This window comes from Zosterops lateralis (genome assembly GCF_965231275.1).
Source record: "Zosterops lateralis genome assembly, chromosome: 1".
NCBI classification, from domain to species: domain Eukaryota; kingdom Metazoa; phylum Chordata; class Aves; order Passeriformes; family Zosteropidae; genus Zosterops; species Zosterops lateralis.
The window spans coordinates 80,763,038-80,784,620 of record NC_139762.1 but is presented as its reverse complement, the minus strand read 5'-3'; the positions used below and the strand labels follow the sequence as shown (position 1 = coordinate 80,784,620).

At 39.7% G+C, this 21,583-nt stretch overlaps 1 protein-coding gene across 1 annotated transcript; it reads right to left on the bottom strand.

Moving 5' to 3' along the window:
- Positions 1–15,283: 15,283 nt before the first annotated feature.
- Positions 15,284–20,818, bottom strand: LOC310919685 (carboxymethylenebutenolidase homolog; the record flags this gene model as incomplete). Its single annotated transcript, XM_083879133.1, has 5 exons — positions 20,344–20,818; positions 19,602–19,709; positions 17,582–17,724; positions 17,102–17,193; positions 15,284–15,463 (listed from the first exon to the last, which is right to left on the bottom strand). Exons 1-5 carry the CDS (start codon positions 20,547–20,549, stop codon positions 15,284–15,286), a joined length of 729 nt encoding a protein of 242 aa, XP_083735259.1. The 5' UTR covers positions 20,550–20,818.
- Positions 20,819–21,583: the final 765 nt, after the last annotated feature.

The following is a 21,583-nucleotide window of genomic DNA, read 5'->3' as shown; positions in this document are numbered from 1 at the left end:
CATACCGTTCCAGAATTTATGAATGACTGCTGTTCTCTAAATAGATGTCCTGATCGTCCTCTCCCACATTAACTAACCTTCTAACGCTAATGGAACACCATTAATGTGGACTTATCCAGGTTTGATGCTGGGGTAATTAAGGCACAATAGACTTCCAGACTTCTGCATTATTCTCCTGGAAAATATGTGTTATGACAGCTGTATCACCCAGGAAACATCAGGATTCTATTACTACATATAGGTGATGTCACATGGAAATCAACATTTAATCAGCAGTTTCAGGTCAGAATTCTCTGAAGACCTCCCCATGGAGAAGATGGAGGGCCATTAGCAGCATGTAAAGGAGGAAAATCACAATCCCATTAAGAGAAATAGAGATCATTAGTACTGTTGACTATCTTCACATGAGAGACGCCAAAATAAATATTTCTCTGACAGTATATTTAATTTGAGAGACTGTCATTAGTAAAATTAAGACTTCCCCTAAATTACATTTTCTCCCCATTTAAATGGCATACAGTCTTATCTGTAGCACTGAAAAGGTGAAAAGAGACACACACTAATGTTTGGTTTTTTACAGCTTTAGAAGTACCAGCACCTGATGAAGATATGAGGCAGCTGGGTTTAAACTAATGATCACAAGCCCTTCTCCCTCTTTAATTATGAGTCATAATTAAACCATGGAAGTCACTGTCACAAGGTGTGCTAGAGCTCAGCAGTTCAAGCAGGTTCCAAAAGGGTCTGGCAAATCCACAGACTCTTGGTCCACCAGTGGCCATTTGACACAATTGCAGGAGTGGCATTAGAAATTCCTAGCTCAGAAATCCCCTGAGCACAGGTTGCCAGGATGTTCAGCAAGGGAGGACATTCCCTACTGCTGGACACAAATGGAGGACGGCTGCTGAGGGGGTGCAGTCCTGAGCTGATGCAACATGGAGAATTCTGTTATATCACTGACAGAAAAACCAAGGAACAAGATACGTCATGCAAAAACATGGATTGTTTTTGACATGTAAGATTTCTTCTTCAGGCAGCAGCCATGGTTGTAAGCCCCACATTAAAATGTCCTGCATTGCACACTTCAATTCCTAAACTGATCAGTTTAGGAATCTATAGTGTTTCACAGAGCCACAAATAATCCAAGAAAGTAGATTCCCCACTGAATAACCTTAGCCACAAATTTTGAAACAAGATGTGCTCCCTTACATCACCTGCTAAATACAGATCTGCCACCAGGCTACAAGCCCAAAAAAAGCTTCATCTTCTCTAAATGAGCTTCACCAAACAATGTCTTCATGTTCCTAAATTTTGGGCTTGTGATTTATTTGGAACATAGGTGACCAAGGATTATAATACAAAGATTAATTTACCATTAGTCTCACTTCAAGCATTCATGTGAATCTCAAGGAACTGGAGAATATTTCAAAGCATGTTAAAGAGTGACATCCACCTTTGCAGTCAGATTCTAGAAAATTTGTTAAAAGGAGGCCTCCCAATTGCAAAGACATGGACATAACAAAGGTATTTCCTATATGTGAAATATTTGATACGGCCACATACACTATATCTGAACAAAAAGCCTTGAACAGATACATATGGATGCAATTCATCACATCCTATGTGGTTTATTGGTTCCTAGGACCAATAGAAAAAAGCGTCATACAGCAAAGGATAGGTCTCTGAGTAGATTACTCCAAAACAGCAGTGGAATTTTGATAAAGCTTTTTTACTTGGGTTAGTAATCATACTTTTACAAAAGAAAGAGACTAATATATATATATATATTTTTTTTCCATTCTTTGCCTAGGTTACATTAGCCTTTCTATGTCTAGTTCCATTTTTCTGCCTTTTTTTTTTTTTTTTTTTTGATCTTCAAGCACTGTTAGGAGGCTGAGTTTTAACTCACCGTTTAGGATGAAAATTAAACATGCAAAAATCAAAGATGATGGAGGTTATTGGCATATTTGATGAAGGGGAACAAAGTCATCTTTTTCAGCAGACATGAAAAATTTAGGGCTCATGAGATTGGATATATAATCAGAATCTTTGATTAGTCCTAGAAAACATGAAAACAAAATCTTTGATTGACATTTTAGGGGAAATCCAGACTCAAATAGAGCATTCTGCTTCTGCAGTAAGAAATTCTAATATCTCATACAATATGTAGCCATAGATACTGGCTTTTCTTTGAAGCTGTTGGTATCATGGCTCCTCAAAGGATACCTTTCTAGATTAACACTATATTTAAGCTGGTTTCTTAATGTAGACTGAATATCTGAACTAGGATTTCAAAGATATCTTCTGTGCATACAAGCTTGAGTTCTTTCAAACTGACTGGGAAAAACAATGCTTTAGTAAGCAGTCCAAAATGTACTTTCTGAGAACATCAGGAAAGGGCAGCTCAGCTATCCCAGCATCTTGAGCAAGAGCACAAAAGGAAGGCTGGTGTTAAAATAAAGGAAAGCTGGTGTTAAAATACCTGCAATCTAATTTTACACTACAACAGCAGCTACAACAAAAACAACACTCTCTGCTCCTGGGTGAAGTTCTGGCTCTGCAGTATGCAGAGCAGTAGTAAACAGGAAAAAGGGAGCTAAATTGGGAAAGTGACCCAAGGACAACGTGTATGTGTGTCCAGATCCAAAATGAGGACATGGCTGCTATGACCCATTCCAAAACTAGGAATGAATATCCTCACCACCCTCTTCTTAGCATAGTATCCTTCCAACCCTGCTAAAAATATCTCTTCATCAGGTGACAGCCTCATTTGAAAAAATGATGCTACATCAAGTGTTTAGGCTACACAATACACTTATGCATGTGTACCTGCTTGTAGGACATTCTTGGATTTACCTACCATAGAGAGATGTACTGGCCTTTAATTCCAAGTGTGTGATCATGAGGTCACCTACATCAACACCACCCACTCAGAAACCAATGACCCCTCATTTCTTTGCACCACACTGCTCCCTTAGGTATTTCAGGACGCCATCAGCTTCTCTGGAACATGTAAGAAGAAGCAAATCAAGCAACCACAGTAAAACCAGTATTTGAAAATACGAAAATATAAAGATGCCTAGGACTGTCACCATATTATGCTGCTACTATATTTTCTTTTGCATTATTTTAATAATTAATTATTCCAGGTAAATGTTAGAGGTTGATAATCTGACATCATCAGAAAGAGAAAAAAAAATCTCAATGGGATTCATTAAAAAAGGCAACATAACTACAGCAAAGAAAACCTAAAAGGATGGATAAGAAAAGCATGGATATTGATTACATAACTATCTAAGAGTTTAAAAAGCATACCATTCTGTGAGAAGCTGGACAGATTTTTGCTTTGTAAATTTTGATAGAGAAGTAGTAAAAACTTCTCTAGAGAATACTACTTATTAGCCAGTGAAAATACTGACAATAACTGTAAATTGTAATCTGGGATATTTGTTGCAGGGAAGTCAATGTAGCAAGCATGGTAGATGTCTTCAGAATTTACAAGGTAGCCTGAAATACATGTTGCTGAGATGCTGTGTTCTGAAAATACCCTTTTACCCCTGAAGCATGTGTCACCATGCAGAGACAGTACAGAGAAAGCATTGGTGGGAGCAGGGTGGCACCTCAGGCTTTTATATCACCCCCAGGCTGTTTCCAGCCCCAGTTCCTCACCCCCTCGGGCACCAGTGAAATTTCCCAATAAACGAGCTTTGAAAACACAACGTTATCTGCCAACACACAAATACACACAAGCAAATTAAGTGCCAAGAAATTCTTTCCTGACTGGAGCTGACACTTGAAACGTGTGAATTGCCTGCAAGAAATGCCAGGCAGCACCCAACCCTGCCTTCCTGTTGCAGCAGACAGATTCCAAGCTAAAAGTTTCCAAGACAACTGACCCCTCTGAGACAGGAGCACTCTGGAAATTATTCAGTTATGTCTCCCATAACCTTCTCACCAAATACCCAAGCTCAGCAACGTTTGATGCATCTACTCCCAATGATCCAAGATATTTGCTCTCCCAGGAAAGTTAATTAGTTTGGCCTCTAATTAGTCTGACCCCTTCTCAGTGTTGTCTTGCCAGCAGCTTCCCTCTCTGTTATTAAGGCAGCAGAGCCTGCTAGTGACAGGTCTTTGCTGATAAATGTGTGGGCAGTGTTGCACACAGGAGGGGAAGATGTGATACTCCTCCTGGCTCCCAGCACCACGTTCCCTAGGGATCCACTGGCCTCACTCTGCCTGATGATGCAGCCATCGCCTCCCTGGGGGCAGTTGCACCATGCTGGGAAAGTTCTCTGGAACAATCAATTCTCTGGAACAATCTTTTCTTCTTTCCATGCAACGTCTTAAAAGATCAGTCTGTTAGACTCAGTGAGACACCAGACCAGAATTATGGTTTCTCGTGATTTTGAGTCACTGAGCACTTTCAAACTGGGCTTTTTGAAGCAGAGGAAGCAACTTTGGTCAACAGCAGATGACAAAAATTCTTCACCAAGCCACTGCTAAGAGAGTTGTCCTTGAATTCTCTTCAAGGCAAAATCATTGATTCCATCCACTTCTGGGAAGTCACTTCAAAAGGCCACTTTTGCTACTGTAGCTAAAATAGATGCATCCAATCTCAAACAAAACAAAAACAAAAGAAACCCCAAACCAAAAAAAACCAAACCAAACAAAAGAGTGGGGAAAGGCAGTTTCTGTACAGCAACAGGCAATACGATATCCAGCTCCCTGACATTTTACTTGTGTATTTTCCTGTCATCTCAAGTTTTCAGCCAATCCTCAAATTCAGACCACTCACCAGAAAGCTTCTAAACTTTTCTTCCTGAAAAAAGTCTGGGCAGCTGACTCTACACACACAGACACAAAAATCAAAATTAGATTAATTAATCATACACTGAGATTTTTTTGGCCCTTCATTGCATGGAAAATTTCTATCCAGGCATAATTTTGATATCATTTTTCCTGAGAAAGTAATGTTTTTAAAAAACATTGTTACCTATTCCATAGAAATACCTATGAGCATTAGAAAACATTTAAATATACCTGTAAACACTTTTTTCAATGATTAAACCACAAAATACATTCTGTGATACAAATCTGGAAAATATTAATACTCTTATCCATATTTTACCTGGATTTGAGTACATAATTTGAAACTATACACTGTAAAACAACAGATGATCTTGCAAAAGATGATAAAACTATGTCATGATTACAGAAATTTTACATTTTGCATGCAACATATAGCATTTAACATAAATCCATTATGGATGGGTTCTATGTAAACCAAGATAATTACATAAAATAGTTGTTTACTACAGAGTACGTAGTGAGGCTTATGAGCTAGAAAAAACCAAAACAACAGACTCCTGATGGACTGAGGTCAGCAAAGAACAAGTGAAGGGAAACTGTGTGGGAAGAAGGGGAGTAGTGTTGTACTCATTTGGTGACTGGGAAAAGGGAAGTGCAGTAAGAGTCCGCTCAGTACTGAGTTCCTGCACCACGAGATGGAAACCCTGTCTCAGGATGACCTCGGCTGAAATGTGTTGCATGACCAGCAGCAGAGCAGTGATGATGCACTCACTAGTGCATGACAGAGTTTCCTCATGCAGAAAGGACTCTGCTGGCTGCCATCACTAGGTCACCACCAGGTGCTGCTGTGTGTTCTCCCAAGTCCATCCCAGCTGGAAGCAATGAGATCCCTGGGAAACAGCAATCATCCTATTAAAATGTCTTTGTCTCTCTCCATCCTTAGACACACCTCATGGATATTATTGACCATGGTGAAATAACTGGATTGGTTTGGCCTAAATCAGACTGAAGTATGTTGCTAGCATTTATTTTTCTTCGCCTTGTTTGATCATTTCTATAATTTCTATTTAAAAAAAACCCAACAATGACATCCAAAGCATTAATGTACTTGGAAATGTAAGGGCAAAACTGTGCAGCCTTTGGTTAAAAAACACCCAGTGCTTTGAAAGTGAACCTTTGCAAACTCGTGCAGAGGAATGGGTTTTCCCACTCAAGCTGATCTAATAAGGTGACACTAGCCATCAGGCTTAATATGGTCTCTGAAATGGAGCTCCCATAGCTCCTCATACCATTCTGCACTAGGAAAAAATCCCTCTGTTTTCCTATCAGTAAACATTGGTGCACCAGTTCAGCAGCATCTTGGAAGACACATACAACTTTTCTTCATTCAGACACTGCTGCCTTAAAACATTCAGTTCCCCTGAAGCCTTCTTCCCTTGACCACCACATTCTTAACAGTTCAGGTGGAGGGAAAGAAGGTATCCCCCAAACAAATATGGCATAGCATGACTCATAGGGAAAATTTACAAGGTAGTATGGAAAAATACCAATTGATCAGAAACTGAACACTTTTTGATCAGAGCAGACTCTTGCTGTAGCAAAGCAGCACATTGCCATAGCAGTGATTTGTCAGCATCCTGCACAGCATGAGGGGTGTCTGTCCAGTCTCATGTTGAGAATATTTGCATTTGGTCACAAGAGAAATGTACTTCCAAACCTGCAGCAGAATAGGGAGTGCCGAGTCCTCAGGAAAGACAGTAACAGGGAACAGACAATAGACCTTTGCATTGTTCCAGTGTATCAGAAAACCCTAATCCTTGCAAAGGTAGAGTTTTTTTTCTCCAGAGTCAGTTTCTCCTCCTTTCAGTTCCACAGACAGATCTCAGCCACCCCACAACTATCTGCTGACATCTGGCTTCCCTCAGGCTCCACAGGCGCAAGGCATTAAAGGCACTATCTCTCCAAACTTGACTTCTACAGAATCATGTGGAGGTTTTCCTTTTGATACTGCATGCCTGTTCAAACCCTATATGAATGTCTGTAACATTTAAAGCAAATGAAGTACATTGCACCATATCCAGTTATTGCAAGATTTTCCTGCATTTTGGAATTTAACTCTTGCAGGACATTAAAAATGAATGTGAAAACTTTGAAGGGGGAAAGATACTGTATTTAATATCCATGTGTGCATGTGAACCATTCATATGCCCATATTCAATGTAATATTCAAAATATATGACATTCATTCATATTTCTGCTGATGAAAATTTTTTAAAATCCCATCATATATCTCAGATCAAGTGACTTTATTTTAAAAAGGCTTGTAAAAACAGAATACATTCTTGTATTTCAGAACACATGACTTTTAAAAGCCATCTCACTTCGCTGGGAAAATAAGCAAAATCACTTTTTACTGCATAGTGTTTTCAATATTCTACACATTTTATGTGTGCAGTCCCTTCTCTAAACAGCAAAGAATGAAGGAAGTATGCTGTACTCTGCCATTCTCCACAGCAGTGTTCCTCTTTGGGTTTGTAATATGGAAATATATTGCTCAAACTGCCCTGGTAATAGTTTCCTTTGACATATAACAGTTCTAATTTAAGGCTAGAAATCATTAAGGGTGGGATTTCTTGGAGAATAAATATTTCTTACATGTATCCATTAGCTGTTAGCATATCAGCCATGTATCTGGTGTTTGGGAGTTGCCATTCAAGTATATCATGAATCACAATCACAGATTTGCCTGTGCTGGCAGGTGGCTTGCAAATGTACACCTTGATGTTCTCAACTTGTACTTCCTGCCCCACAACCCTCATAGTCAAATCTGCCTCCAGTATCACACGGGCAGGGCCTCATTCATCAGCCATCTAGGAATCTGCAGGAAAGCAGAAATGAAAACCAGTTGTTATCTGCAATAACGACTATGATTATGAGTCAATCTTCATGCAGTCCTCCCCAGCCCCCTCCAGACACCTCATAACACCCACTTGGTATGGCAAGGTTAGAAGGGAAATTTCCAGGTGTTTATTGTAAACAGGCTGTTGATATGTTTATGCCATAAGTATTCATGAATTTCAGGTCAGTCAGCATAACTCATGAGTGTGTTAAGGCCAGAGGAAGGCTTTTTGCTCAGTCCACCACTCCTAGCTTTGTGCCTGGAGCAATTCAGCATGTGATAACTACATTTCCATGTAATGCCCCACACACTGTGCTTCATAACCACTCCTCTCATGTGGTCTTACAGTTCCTCCTCACAGGCTGCCACCTGGTAACCTCTTGCTGTAACTCCTGTGGGACACTGTCATCATACTGTTTTTCTGACTATTGTTCCCTTCAAATTTTCATTCTAGATGTCTCCTTTCCCATCCTCTTTAAGGAATCCAAAGCTGATGCTTCTTACGTGCACTTTGCTGGTCTCTTGTATCCCCTGCCACATAGAATCCTTTCCCAGGGAACCCATCATTAATTGGTATCTCTAAAGGTTCTAAAGAAGGTAAATTAGCAGATGGTTTCTTTGCAAAGTTATAAACTGTGCAATCTGAACTGAGAGTGGTCAGAAGAAGAGAGACATACACCAGTGCTGTGCATATAACACATACAGCACAGATTCATAACTTCTTCAGAGGTATATATTTTAAAGGACAAGCTGGAAACTACTCCATTTCTCCTCAAGTGAAGAAAGGTTTCTATAGAGTTTATGACCTAGGAGGTCTTGTCAGAAGAAATCCTCAAGCTCAGTTTAATTTCTTGTATCTATCAACAGGAGACAGGCCACTGTAGCATCTTTTTAAACCAAGCTAACATTTGGTGATCCCTACTCTTCCCCTTCACAGCCATTAGGTAGTCATACAGAAAAAAATATTCCACCCTAGTCTGAGAAGCTGTTTAACCTTGCTCTGCTGTCACTCTTAATCAATCAAAATGGAACTGTTTGCTTATTCCCATGTAAATGCACGTACTGGAACAATATTCCTTGGTCTGGCTGAAGTGAAATGCAGCATGCTGGCAACAAAAATCAAATGCACTCTTTGATGCTTAACTGTTTTTTGTTCAGAATATATCTTAGTTATTTATCCCATTCTAGATTTTCTAACTAATTAAAATCAATTCCAAATAAGACCTCTCATACACTTCCAATAATCCCTCTTCAATTTCTCTGCTACAATGTAATGCAGTAAATGGTATTAAAAACAGTTTCAAGATTTAGTTTACCACAAAAACCCTCTCTAGAAAATAAACCAAATAGCAAAACAATTTGGGTAAGACCCAGTTTGAGCAGAGTCTGATCTGTGAACTCCTAATATTGCAGCCCCAGCACAACAGCATCTGTGCTGTTCTCTTACCCACAGCCGTGAGTCTGAGGCTATGACATCAACACAGAAATAGGTAACAAGACTCCAAACAGCGCTAGTTTGAAATGCTTCTCTGCCTTCTCCTTCATCCATCTATTTGTTCTTCCCATTGCTCATCAGTGCTTGTCCAGTTTCTTCTATGGCATGTCATCAAGGAGGCTACACCCCATTTCCTCATGCAGCATATGCGTGCCAGAAACAAATCTGTCTCCACAATTCTTCATTCTGTAGTAGAGGCTTCTCTTACATCTAGTGAGCATTGATGCTTGGATGGCAGAAATTCAGATTTACTAGCTGTTATTCTTTGAATACTACTCTTCCAGTGACAAATATTTGGGCTGCCCCTCTCAATTTAGTTTTAGTTTGCCGAGGAATTTTAAAGTGATTTTGCACTATTTGACCAATTAAGTTTAACAGAGAATTGCAAGGACATTAACTCAGCATTTTGGAACTAATGCTGGTTTTTTGGAACTAATGCTGCCACAGTTAAAATTCCTTTAAGCAGCTTAGTGTACCTCTATTTATACTTGCTTATGTTGGAAAAAGAAAGATCTGACTCAGGATGAGCAAGCATAAAGAGAGTACCCTTGGGTTAAAATTCAAATCACGCATCTTCCAACTTATTGGCTTATCAAGCTCTAATGATATCCCAAGGTAATTTAATTTTGCTACATACAGGAGATAAACTAATAAATATTCAGTAATGCAAAATAAAACACAGGATGTGATGATGCTGTATGGCAACCAGTGTTTTCTCTGAATAACTACAGACTCCTAATGAGCAGGTGACATTCCACCTTTCATCACAACCCAACAGGCTGGTGCCTTGCTGCACGCAGAGACAACAACATTCAACAGCTTTGCTTGCTACAGCTTCCACTTACTAGGAAGCCAGGTTTCCTTTGACACTGGTGTATTTTTACTGCAGGATCTGACAGGGACCATTCAGAGTGTTGATTACTGTAATTAGAGCCAAAGTCCCTAAAAGTCTTCTTCGTGGCTGTCAAGGAAAGGGGCCCCATCTTGTGAACATTTGCTGCAGCAAGTATGGTCTGGCTGTGAAGCTGTTAGCCACGGTGCTGTTAATGCAGTGCTGGTAACAAGCTGTGATAACCAACTGCAGCAGATCTCACCCATTCTGGAGTCGTGACTGGCCTGAGAAGTGCAAAAACCACCTCCTTTCTCTCTCTCACTGCAAACCACCCTCCTCTTTCTGTAGGTGTGAGGCATCCTGCCTCAATACAGCTTTTAAAGAAAGACCCAAAGGACACTTTTATGTGTTACTTGCAAACTTCTTACCTGCTCACTGAAGACCGGGAATGAGAAAAGAGAAGGATGAGCAGAGAGGAGTTCGGGGCATCCACCACCAGCAAGGTCAACTAACCAACCCAAGCAGCAATTTCTCAGAGGCCGTGGCATATGTGGCCACATGCTGTGAGCATGTGGAACAGGAGAACCTGGATGCCCAGGATGGCTGGAGACACCCTGTGCCAGCCCTGCTGACCCGTGTCTTGGTGCCTTTGGAGAAGAGCACAAGCAGGCTTTCATGTCTCTCCTATAAAATCTGTTTACACAACGTGCAGCTGCATCCCACACACGCTATCCCACACCCACAACACCTGGATCATAGGAACAAGCGTCACCTAAAGAGGTTCCCCACTGAATGTTTATTTTGAAGAAGATGCCTAGAATTTGGGAAAACAGACAGGAAAAAAGCTGTTGCACATGCAGTGCATGTTTCTATCCCACTTCAAACACGTTTTAATGCCAATAATGCAACCAGAATTTTTCACTTCAGGATAGACTAAGCAGACACTGCTTTCACAGCTCCCTCAAATTCCTGTTTCCAAGAGCTTCATCATGCTCAGCCCTTGTCTTCTACACAAATGACATCATGTATGGCACTGCCTTCACAAAGCCATGACAGTTGTAGAATTTTTCTGAGGTTATGGTGGCACAGGAGTCGTGCCAAGGGCCTGGAGCTCTCCTTGGCACACATGAAAACATTGTGGGACTGGGGCCTGGATGTTTGGTAACACAAGATACAGCTGATACAACCCTCTGGGGGCATGAGTAACAGACTTGTACTGAAAGCACCAGGTCAGGTCATCATGGGGATTTTGGGGATCAAAGAAGGCTGGAGGTTGAAAGTGCCCTTGGAACTCACCTTGTCCAATTTGCCATGGGCCAGGACGAGACCACACCACTCAAAGTTTCACTCACCCTCAAGGTCTTGAAACTCTCCAGAGAGGGAGATTCTGGGCAGCTTGCCCCAGAGAAGTTGTGAAGCATCTCAGAGCTCCATGGTTCCCCTAATGCCTCCTTCCCCTGTGCCCTCCTGACATGACCTTCTCCCCTGCAGCCATGGAGGATGAAGACAGAGGCAGCCCCCCAGTCCAGCCACCCCCAGTCCCCAGCCTCACCCCACTCCTACTGAACTCCAGCCCAAACAACCCCAACTCTCTCACCCTGTCTCCACAGGAAAGGTGCTCCAGCCCTCTTAGCAATTTTGAGGCCATAAGGTTATTTTGGCCTATAACCTGCTTCTGATGCCTTCTTTCATTCCTGAGAACCATGAAGGCAGCCAGTGGCTAGGTCTAGTAAATTATTTGTTTGTGCCAACACACTCCCAGGCACCACCTTCCCAGGGCAAGTCAGGAGCATTTCAGGACACGTGTGTCCTTTTTTGTCCTTTGTGAATTAAGCCTGCTTAGTCCTAGGACTGTGATCTAGGCATGTCTGCCCACACCCATTTTTCAGTCATCTCGGGCACATTAATCTCCTCCTTTGCCTTTGGAAAACATTATCTTCCTAGCTTGTCTGGAAAATTCGTGCATCCATTTTCTATGCTGTTCCTCAGAATTAAAAAGCAAAATCTTAAGTGCTTGACTGTAGTGAACTAAAAGAAGATATTTCTAACAATCCCCTGCATGACTACGGACTGTCTAAATGCAAGTATTACATAAATTAATACTGCCTTCAGTCCTAACTCTTTGTCATGCACAACAAGCCAGTAGACTAGGCTTCTTTACTGGTGCCTGAAGAACAGAAGAGTCTCAGTTCCAGCATTTTTTGGATGGTAAATAGCAGCAAGTCACACTGATCATAAATGTATTGTACTGTACCTTACAGTGCACATTTTAAGGTACAGCAGTGACCTTGAGTGTGTAATTTTGTCAGTCCTTGAGTTTAAGAGATAACCATTTGTGTCATGGATTTCAAGGTCCCTGATACAAGTGAAAGGAAGAATGACTATGTTCACATACCTTAAAATGCCCTTATTTACACACACACACACACACACACACACACACACACATATATCTTCTTTCTTCTTCCGCCTGAAAAATCATTGACTAGAAAGCAGAGCCTCAGACTTGGGAAATAAGCAGCAAGAAATAAGATTCCCCTCTTAGCTGAAGTTCATGGATATAAATATTTTCCATCTGACGTGGTCTCACAATATAATTTTTATGACTTTGGCTCACAATTGCCCAGAGATGGCTCACCATCTTCACCAGAGATGAAGGCAGCAAATAGTCTTAAGAGACAGTTCCCTGGCAAGGCAGGGCAAGGCAAGGAAAGGTAAGGCAAGCCAAAGCAACTGCTGACAAATCCATGCTTTCATCGCCAGGGTTGTGTTCCATAATGAGGCAAGGTTCTTCAGATTTCTTATGGCACAGTGGTGATGTTTCTTATACACCCACACAAAAAGATTCCATATGGATGGATCAAACTATGTCTGAGTGTCTGGGTAATAGAAGGTGCAAGGAAAAGGGTACTGAAATGTCAGCTCTTTTGCAAGCAACAGTGCTAGAGGAACTCCTGCTCATGTCAGAAGAAATAATTATCAAAACTCAGGATCTCTCACACAAAAATGACACCTTTCCTGTAATTAAACAAGACCAGCTACTGACATATTGAATAAGAACTCTAAAATATTTAAAGGCATGAATACAGCTGAGCATGCAACTCTGAGAGACTGAACACTGCTGAAACAAGAAATGGTAGCTACACTTGTTCTTTTCTATATCTTTTCTGTCTTTATCTCTTTCTTCTTCTAATCCCCTCTTCTTGGAGTTTTGAATAATTTAAGATTAGATGGGTTTGGAGTGTGATAAGTTGAATAGACAAGGTTAACACTTTGTGAGATGTTTTATGTTGACAGAATGCTGCTCTAAACCTTTTGCCAAAGATCTCTGATTTTCTATCAGAGAATATTGCCAGTGAAGGCTTTTTTTGTTGTTTTTTGTTTGTTTGTTTTTTATTTTGGCCTCTTGAGAATATCTTGTTGCGATTTCTCCCCTGCATTTAACTCATAAAAAAGCATAGCTCTTTTAAGAGGCTCATTGAGCAAGTATTGTTTAATGTACTCAGTCTGTTGAGGTGTGTGGAGAACCAGCATTCCATGATCATATAGTTACACTGATAGCATAACAGTGTGTGAAACTGCCAGACTGCCTGATATCAAAGGGAAAGTCATATTAGTGTATCTAGCTAGTGTGGGGGTGCTGAAATGTTATCATAAGTTTCTTAGTTGTAGGTTTGATGTGATTTGGACTTTAACCCTAGCCTGGTAAAGTTCCTGTCTTGGATTGTGCTTATCAAAGGTTGATAAGAGTTGCCAAGACAACTCTAATCCTCTGCCCTGGGTTTCGATCATCCTATTGTATTTTCCCCCATCCCATTGTATTTCTCCCCCACATGTCCAGCATACCCCAGACCCCAAAACCTTCAGGAGAGGTGTCTGACAGGGATTGGTGGGTCTCACAAGACCACATCCCAAATTCACCTGATTTGTTAATGTTGTGTATTGCATTTTGACCTTACCCACCTGGCTTTGTGTGATTGGTCTTGTAACTTGTATCCACCCCTGAAATTTTGGGGGAACAAAAACCCCCTGTAACCGAGGCTGGGGGTCACTCCCCAGAGGCACAGGCCTGGAACCAGGGGCTGCCCCTGAGTTACCCGAATAAAACCTTTCTCCCTGAGCCTCCGAAGTGTCCCCTCTTTCGAACCACGGCCGAGACAGCTAAGGCAAAAGCGCTGCGGAGCCAAAAACCCACGCAAAGGTACTGTTGGGCGTATCACAGCTAGCAGGGTGGCCCAGCTGACGCTGAGCTGACCTGAGAGACAGATACGCGAAGCAACAAGCTAGCCTTAACTTATGGCAACATTAACAAGGTGACAGGGTGAGAAACAGACAGGAAGAAAATAATAAGGGCCATGGGTTCCTTAGAGAATCTCTGTGTAAATACTATTTGCCAAGTCATTACCAAGGCAATGAAATTCAAAAAACACACAAAGGTAGAGTGTACATGGGGATGCTTTTTTTTGTTTGTATATTATGTTATTGGGAGGATATAAGGGTGATAAAGAGGAAGAACTTGAGACAGGAACAAGGATATATGTGAAGCAAAAAATATAATCAGGATTGAATGAGCATTGTGCCTGATCAGCACAATTTCACCACGACATCAAACCCACTGTTTCTACAGTGTTCATGTCTGGGTTACGTCCACAGGAAGGACTGTTTATGTTTTTCCTTGATGCTGATGAAGGAATACTAGAAATACGCTTCTTAATATTGCCAAGAGAATACCTGGAAGGTGTCACTTAACAGCATAATTTCTTCCTAACTCCTTAGTATAGCCAAGTGTTTGTTTCATGCATGGGAAATTCTGCCCAGTACAGCTGAGAAAAATACTTTGTAGATAATAAAAGAAAATGTCTGTATGCAAACCCAGGGTATTCCCATGACCACCAATCACCATACCAAAATAAAGCCTGAAATCACTCAAGTAAAGTCATGATGAAGTCATGCTTACTAGCAAAGAAAAATGCATAAACACTATTATGACTATCAAGGTCATAAAGTAAAATAATGAAGCAAATAAAAAGCAAGAAAACTTCAAAAAAGTTTTTAATGCCTAATTATCCTTTAGTCTGACATTTATTTCACAATCTTCCCTAAATATTTTCAAAAATAATTTAAAGCTATAAATTAAAACGTTCCTATTTTAGTTTATGACAACTTTCCAAATGAGATATTTTTCTCTTGACTGTTTTCTTCTCTCAAATCAATCACTGATCTTGAAGCCTAGCATTTCTTTCTGCTATTGTCAAACAAACATTTTGATCCAATCAATCATATCCCTTCTAGCTTCTTCAATATAGGGTTTATCATCAGGTTTCATATCTTCTGGCTTCAGTTGTGCAAACCCATGAACTTGCCCAGGATAAACTTTAATTTTATATGGAACTTTACAATACTGTTTCAGCTTGTCCTCCAATAAGAAGATCTGAAAAAAAAAAAAAAAAAAAAAAAGCATTTTTTCCATTACATTATGGGATTTTTTAAGTTTGCCAAATTTGCTGTTTCTCGTAGAGAAAATGCCTCTTTGCATGTAAAACTGAAACTTTTTTTTTCCATATGGGTGAGTCTAAGAACCTCAACAGCTGTGGCAAAGCTGATTTGGTAAATCTCATTTCCATAAAGGAAGGGGTGTGTTTCTGTTCAGACTCTCAGGCTTGTAACCTACATTTGAAGCTCTAGTCTTGAGAGAACATATGTCATGAACCATAGTGGCCATCAGTCCAAAACAGTTTGATAGGCTTAGTTACAGAGTTTAAGACAACATGGAGGGTTCTTTTTTTTTTTTTTTTTTTTTTTTTTTTTAGGTTACTGAACAACAAAAAGACATTGCTCTTGCACAACATTTTGGTGATTAGTATGTATACAAAGTACTAATAATGTATTCATGTACCCATATACATTTATTGGCACAGTTTGTGCTTCTTTCCATTAAAAGTCAGAAAATGGATGAATGAACATTTATTTTTCCCCACAAGCTTACTTCAACCCATTGTGCAGATTAGAGAGGGCATTGCAATTTATTTTGTGGGTTTTTGTTGTTTTGGTTTGTGTTCTTTTTATATGGAACTTTTTTTTTCAGTACAGAAAACTCTGTATTTGAAGGTTTTGTTGGTTTTTTTAACACAGGAACTTTTATGTATACAATCTGCACAGAAAGAAAGCTTCAGGAGAAAAAGGCTGTGGTTTCAGTGTGTAACACATGACAGAAAAAAATGCAATTTTGCCAAGAGAATCCCCCTGGGAGAAAGACACACTCGCCATAAAACGAGGACAGAGAGTGAAGGGTTTGTTTTCCTCTGCAGAGGAGACACATATGAGGTATGGATGAACATGCTGACTACTGCAGTTGGAAGTAAATATTGACTGACTTCTGCATTCCCAGAGCACACTGCCAGTTCTCCCGTTAACCCTGCCCTAGAAAACAAGCTGTGCTAGAGGTGGTATGTTATCCTTATCACTGAAGAAAAAGAATTTATGCACAGAAGAGGGCACCAGTTTCCTACCCATATATTTATCCAGCCTCTCACATATGCTTACAGCAGGGGTTATATCAGAACATAGATGGCAGCCAGGAGTCAAAACATTTGAGTCTACAAGTTGTTGTTTTCTCCGCTAAAATTCATGGCCTCTCTTTTGACATGGTTTATTTTGTCTTCTTAGTTAGTCATTGGTCCCCATCATCAGAAAGTTCAGTTACTAAGCTGAAACTACCTTTTTTTTTTTCCATTCAGTGTCCAAATTCAGTGGTTTAACTACCTGATTTCTCTCACATAGCAGTAGTATACAAGTTTTTGAGATGCTTGGCTCATACCAAGTTGGATATCCCTGCCCAGTTTCACACTCTGCTTATCTAGCCACTCAGAGACTGATGACTGTTCTTTCCTGTATTTCTTACCTCAAAAAAGAAGCTTTGAATAACCTAAACAAGATAGGGGGGAAGTTGAAATATAAACAGAACCATCCAACCTGTCTGTTTTTTTATTATTATTTGAAAATGGTTTCTAAGGATTTCTGTGGAGAATAAATGAACTATGGGAAAAGAAGTCTTTCCAGAACAACTTACCTGATCCAAAGAAATAGTGTGGTCTTTCTCACCAAAAATGAAAAATGTGGGATTTAGTAAACGGTATCTTTCTTCAGAGTCTCTAATTATTCCTAAAATGTTTTGAGAAACAATCGATTAGTGAGGTTTGTATTCCTGTGAGATAAATGGCAAATTAAAAGACAACATTTCTATTTAAGTTTACTCATTAGGTACGTTACTTAGATCAGGATAGTAGCTATTTGGATGGAAAATAAGCATTTGAAAGCATCCTAGGAGAGCATTTCTGCTCTTCTAAAACAAGGAATGAAGGGGGTTTTGTTGTTGTTTACAGCATCCTTCATATTTTTATATCAATATAGCCTATTGCTGAAATAACCATAATCAAAATCTGCAACTCACCTTTGAGTTTTTATAGAAACTGTTACAAAGCGATAAGCACAATTACAAACTATGCCCAGTCATGTGAACCCAAGTAAGTTTTCATGTGTTCTACACTACCATAGAGGGACACCCCAGCGGTTAATTGAGGATTTTTCAGCATCAAGTGATGTACTGCCATTCCACCCCAGGAAAACCCAACGATACCAATCTTCTTTGCACCGCATTGTTCCTTTAGATACTTCAAGACAACATCAGCTTCCCTAAGACATATAAAGAAAAGTAAACTAAGGAATCTATTGCAGAACCAATACTTGACAATTTAAAAAGTTTATTAAAAGACATACATGGTATTTTTTCTGTGTTTGCACCTTCAATCATTTAAGACAGAGATTACTTTAAAAAGCACATTTGAGGCTAAGAGCAGTGGCTTCTATTATTAAATGAGAGTTAACATCTCTGGTCCTAGTTTAGGGAAGTACAAGTGTAGGCACTTAAATACTTACCTGAATTGTCACCTGCTCCTTTGTTTTCAAAATTAGTAAATTTTTTATTTGAATCACTTTGTCTAGGACAGGACAACTAAAGACAAGACATATCTGCAAGTAGAACAATATCTTGCATTATGGACTGTAGGAATAGATAAGCTTCACTGTACTATCACTACAGAGTTCATCTATTTAGATAAAGGTTTTTCCAATGTCATTCCTGTTACACGAGTTTATACTAAAATATCTTACCAAGCTCACATGCAAGAATGTTATGCTAAAGTAGTAATTACTCAAATTACATTGTCAGTAACTACAATGTTTAAAAAAATAACTTCTGCATGAAGTGGAATTAAAAAAAAAAAAAAAAAACTATGAAAAATATTTTTATTGTAGGTGAGAAAAAGTATTTTTTTTTTAAATTGCTGACTTCTGAGGTCTCAATATTTTTATCTTCTTCATTACCTTCAGAGTCTTAAATGAAGTTTAAATGCAGAGTTCATAAACTATTAACTATATTTTCAAACATTAAGTAGAATCGTATGGTCATTCAGGTGTAGTTAGGCTGACCAAAAAAACCCAGTATGAGATTGACATGAAGAGGACATTGGCCTGTGGCCATGCTCTCTCAGATTTGGTTTGTTTGAAAGGATATTAAGAAAGTCATGGGTGTTTTGGGTTCCATGTTCACTGAAAAAGCAATGGATCTGAACTGGAATGTTCACCTACAAGCAATCCTTCAGAAGACAGCAAAGGTATGTCCTGAGATCCTAATTTTTTAAGACTGTGCCCACATATTTGCTCCTCTTTGGAGCTGGATTTTTTTTATAGTTGTTAGCTATTTGTATTTTAAAAAAAAATTTGGCCACAGCTTCTGGAATTATATGTTAAAAAACTTTGCTGAGAGACATTGAAGATAGACTATGGCTGCTGAATGTCTGGATAGGGTCAGAATCTGGACAGGGTCAGAAGAATGCTTGTGGGTTGCAGGATAGTAGCTGAGTAATAGGATGCCATTGCTTCACTATTATCTGAAGCTTTCAGCTGTGGTGAGAGATGCTGAAGAAATAGCAGTGCCTCCCATAATTCAGGGAAACCTTGTTACAGGCACTGTTAGGTCATACAGATAATGATCCCTCTATTTCACACTGAAAAAAATAGTACAGTTGATCAGATGCATCTTAGCAAATTTTTATGTGGTGCTGCTCAGGAGAATTTCATCAGTATCTATCATTATCTGCAAGGCAGAAAGCAAGATAGGCATGTGACAATTGGCAGATAACATCTGCAGTTGTAGAAGAATTTTCCTCTTTATCTTGAGGGACTGGGCCAGAATCAGCACTTGTGGGTGAGAGTGCTGGGCATTTTGTAGCCTGTGAAACACTGTGAGCCTTGTGGCCAGTATAACATAGTCAAAAAAGGGCTCAGGAAAACAAGATGGGGAAAATAAGCAGAGCAATGGGCAGAGCAGATGATCCCTTTCAAATCCCAGCCAAGTCAGTGCCCAGGACCACAGAAGAATCATCCAGAATAAGAAACTGTGGTTGTGCAGCCAGCTTGCCATGCTGTGACATGCTACTTCTATCATTTCATCTAAATTCTCCTTGTTTGCTGGATGCTTTTTAAAGTTCAAGTACAAATATGTATCTTACTTGTCTACTTTTGTAGGATCATGATTTTTCAACCAGTCAGGAAAGTCAGGCCAGTGATCAGTCGACGTCCAGGGTGCTGTCCCCTTGAAGAAGTCTGGGCAGATGGCTCTGTGCGAGATATGGAATTCAGTCAGTTTTCACTGAATCTGTGGATGTCTAAATGTCTCCTAATATCTCCTAGTCCAGAGCACTCATCTACATGATCCCTGTCTGAATCATGTTTTACTCATCCTATTCTGGTAATCAGCTAGCTAAAAGTATATGTTTTTGCATGGAAAGAAAAAAAAAAAAAGACACTAATAGATGCTCATTGTTCCTTAGACACACTTAATACAAAAATAAAGGGATTAAACAAACCTCCTGATTCTATATAAACACATATATACCTCTTTGCTGTTACAAGCTAAAGCAAATGTTCAAAAGGTTTGATTCTGAAAAGCTTATACAACTTAAAATAGATACCGCTGTTTCTCTTTGGATCACCCACGCTGCTTCATAAGCACAAACACAGGAACTTCAAGACTCCTTGTGCCTTTGTGCTCAGGTAGCCATTTTTCCTGGGTCAGTTTTAGTAGCTTTGGTGGCTCCATGGAAATATTTTGTCTGTTTTCTTTTTCATTTGCTCAGACTGAAATGCTATGGTCGTCTTACGTGTATTGGAAACATCATATGCCATGCCTGGCTTTGGGCCTGGTCATCTATCAGTGCATTTAAGGGGAAGATAGGAAAGAAAGTTGCTTACATATATCCATGACCTGCAATCAAATCGACTATGTATCTAATATCTGAGAACTGCCATCCAAATACATCATGAGCCACAATCACAGCTTTGTCCGTGGAAAAAGATGGTCTACAAATATATGCCTTAAGGTACTCGATTTGTACTTCATGTCCAAGGCATCCATAGTTAGACCTTTCTCCGGTGTTATATAGAAAAGGATCAGCCATCTGAAAACCTAAAAAAAAAAGAAGAAGAAGAAGAAGAAAAAGATAGCAATAACGAAAAAATAATTCGTTAACAAAAATTATTTAGGGCAAAAAGGCAAATATGGTCATCCGAAAGTTGTTCAGTAACTTCTGTAAATGACATTGACATCCTTGTATGAAAAGAGAAAGTAAAAAAAAGCAAAAGCAATGTTCCAGTGCAGAGTGCCTCTTCGTCTACTATGTTATTAAGCTGAAAATAAAGAGAAATACCCAAATCAAAGTTATCAAGTTACAAACAACCTGCAGATGTAGGCCTTGACACTCATGTCACATTTGTTTTCCTGCCACGTAGCTCTGTCAGCACTGGTGTGAAGCACTCTGACTTTTGATGTCACTCTCTCCTGAGGCATGGGGGCCATCATGTGTGTCTTCATGGGGAATCCTGTGCTGTTTTCTCTGAACTATTTGCAAGGACTACAGAACTCAACTGCTGCATTGAAGTATAGTGTTCAATGCTTCTCTTAGTGCTGGTGCCTGGTATCTCATCTGTGCTTTCTGTAGCAGCATCACAGCTCTTCTGAGAGCAGAAGTACTGGGCACAGTTAGTGAACTACTGCAATATAGATTTGTGAAATAGATTCCAATGCTGTGTGCCCCTATGCCCTTGAAAAGGATTGCAAGAAAACAAGCTTTATGTGCAAGCCTCATTCAGAATATTTGAGAGTATATGGTTTTGTCCTTTCTCCAAAAGTAGCAATTAGAGACAATGAGCCAAAAGATGTGCTAGACAGATTAATGGCAAAAGTTGTTCTGACTCTGTGTGTCAGGAGGTTGGAATGGACTCTGTGCAAAAAGTAGATTGTGATCCTGTAATTAAAAGTGGTGTTACAATGCATCTGTACAAGAAATCCAATTAAGTCTGCAGGGGCAGTGATAATAGTAGCATTTCCTAGTCATGTACTGACTTTGAAACTGTCCTTGGGCGTGCAGTACACAGGAACATTCACTATGACTGTCTCCACCATTTCTACATCAAGCTATTATTTTAGTTTGAG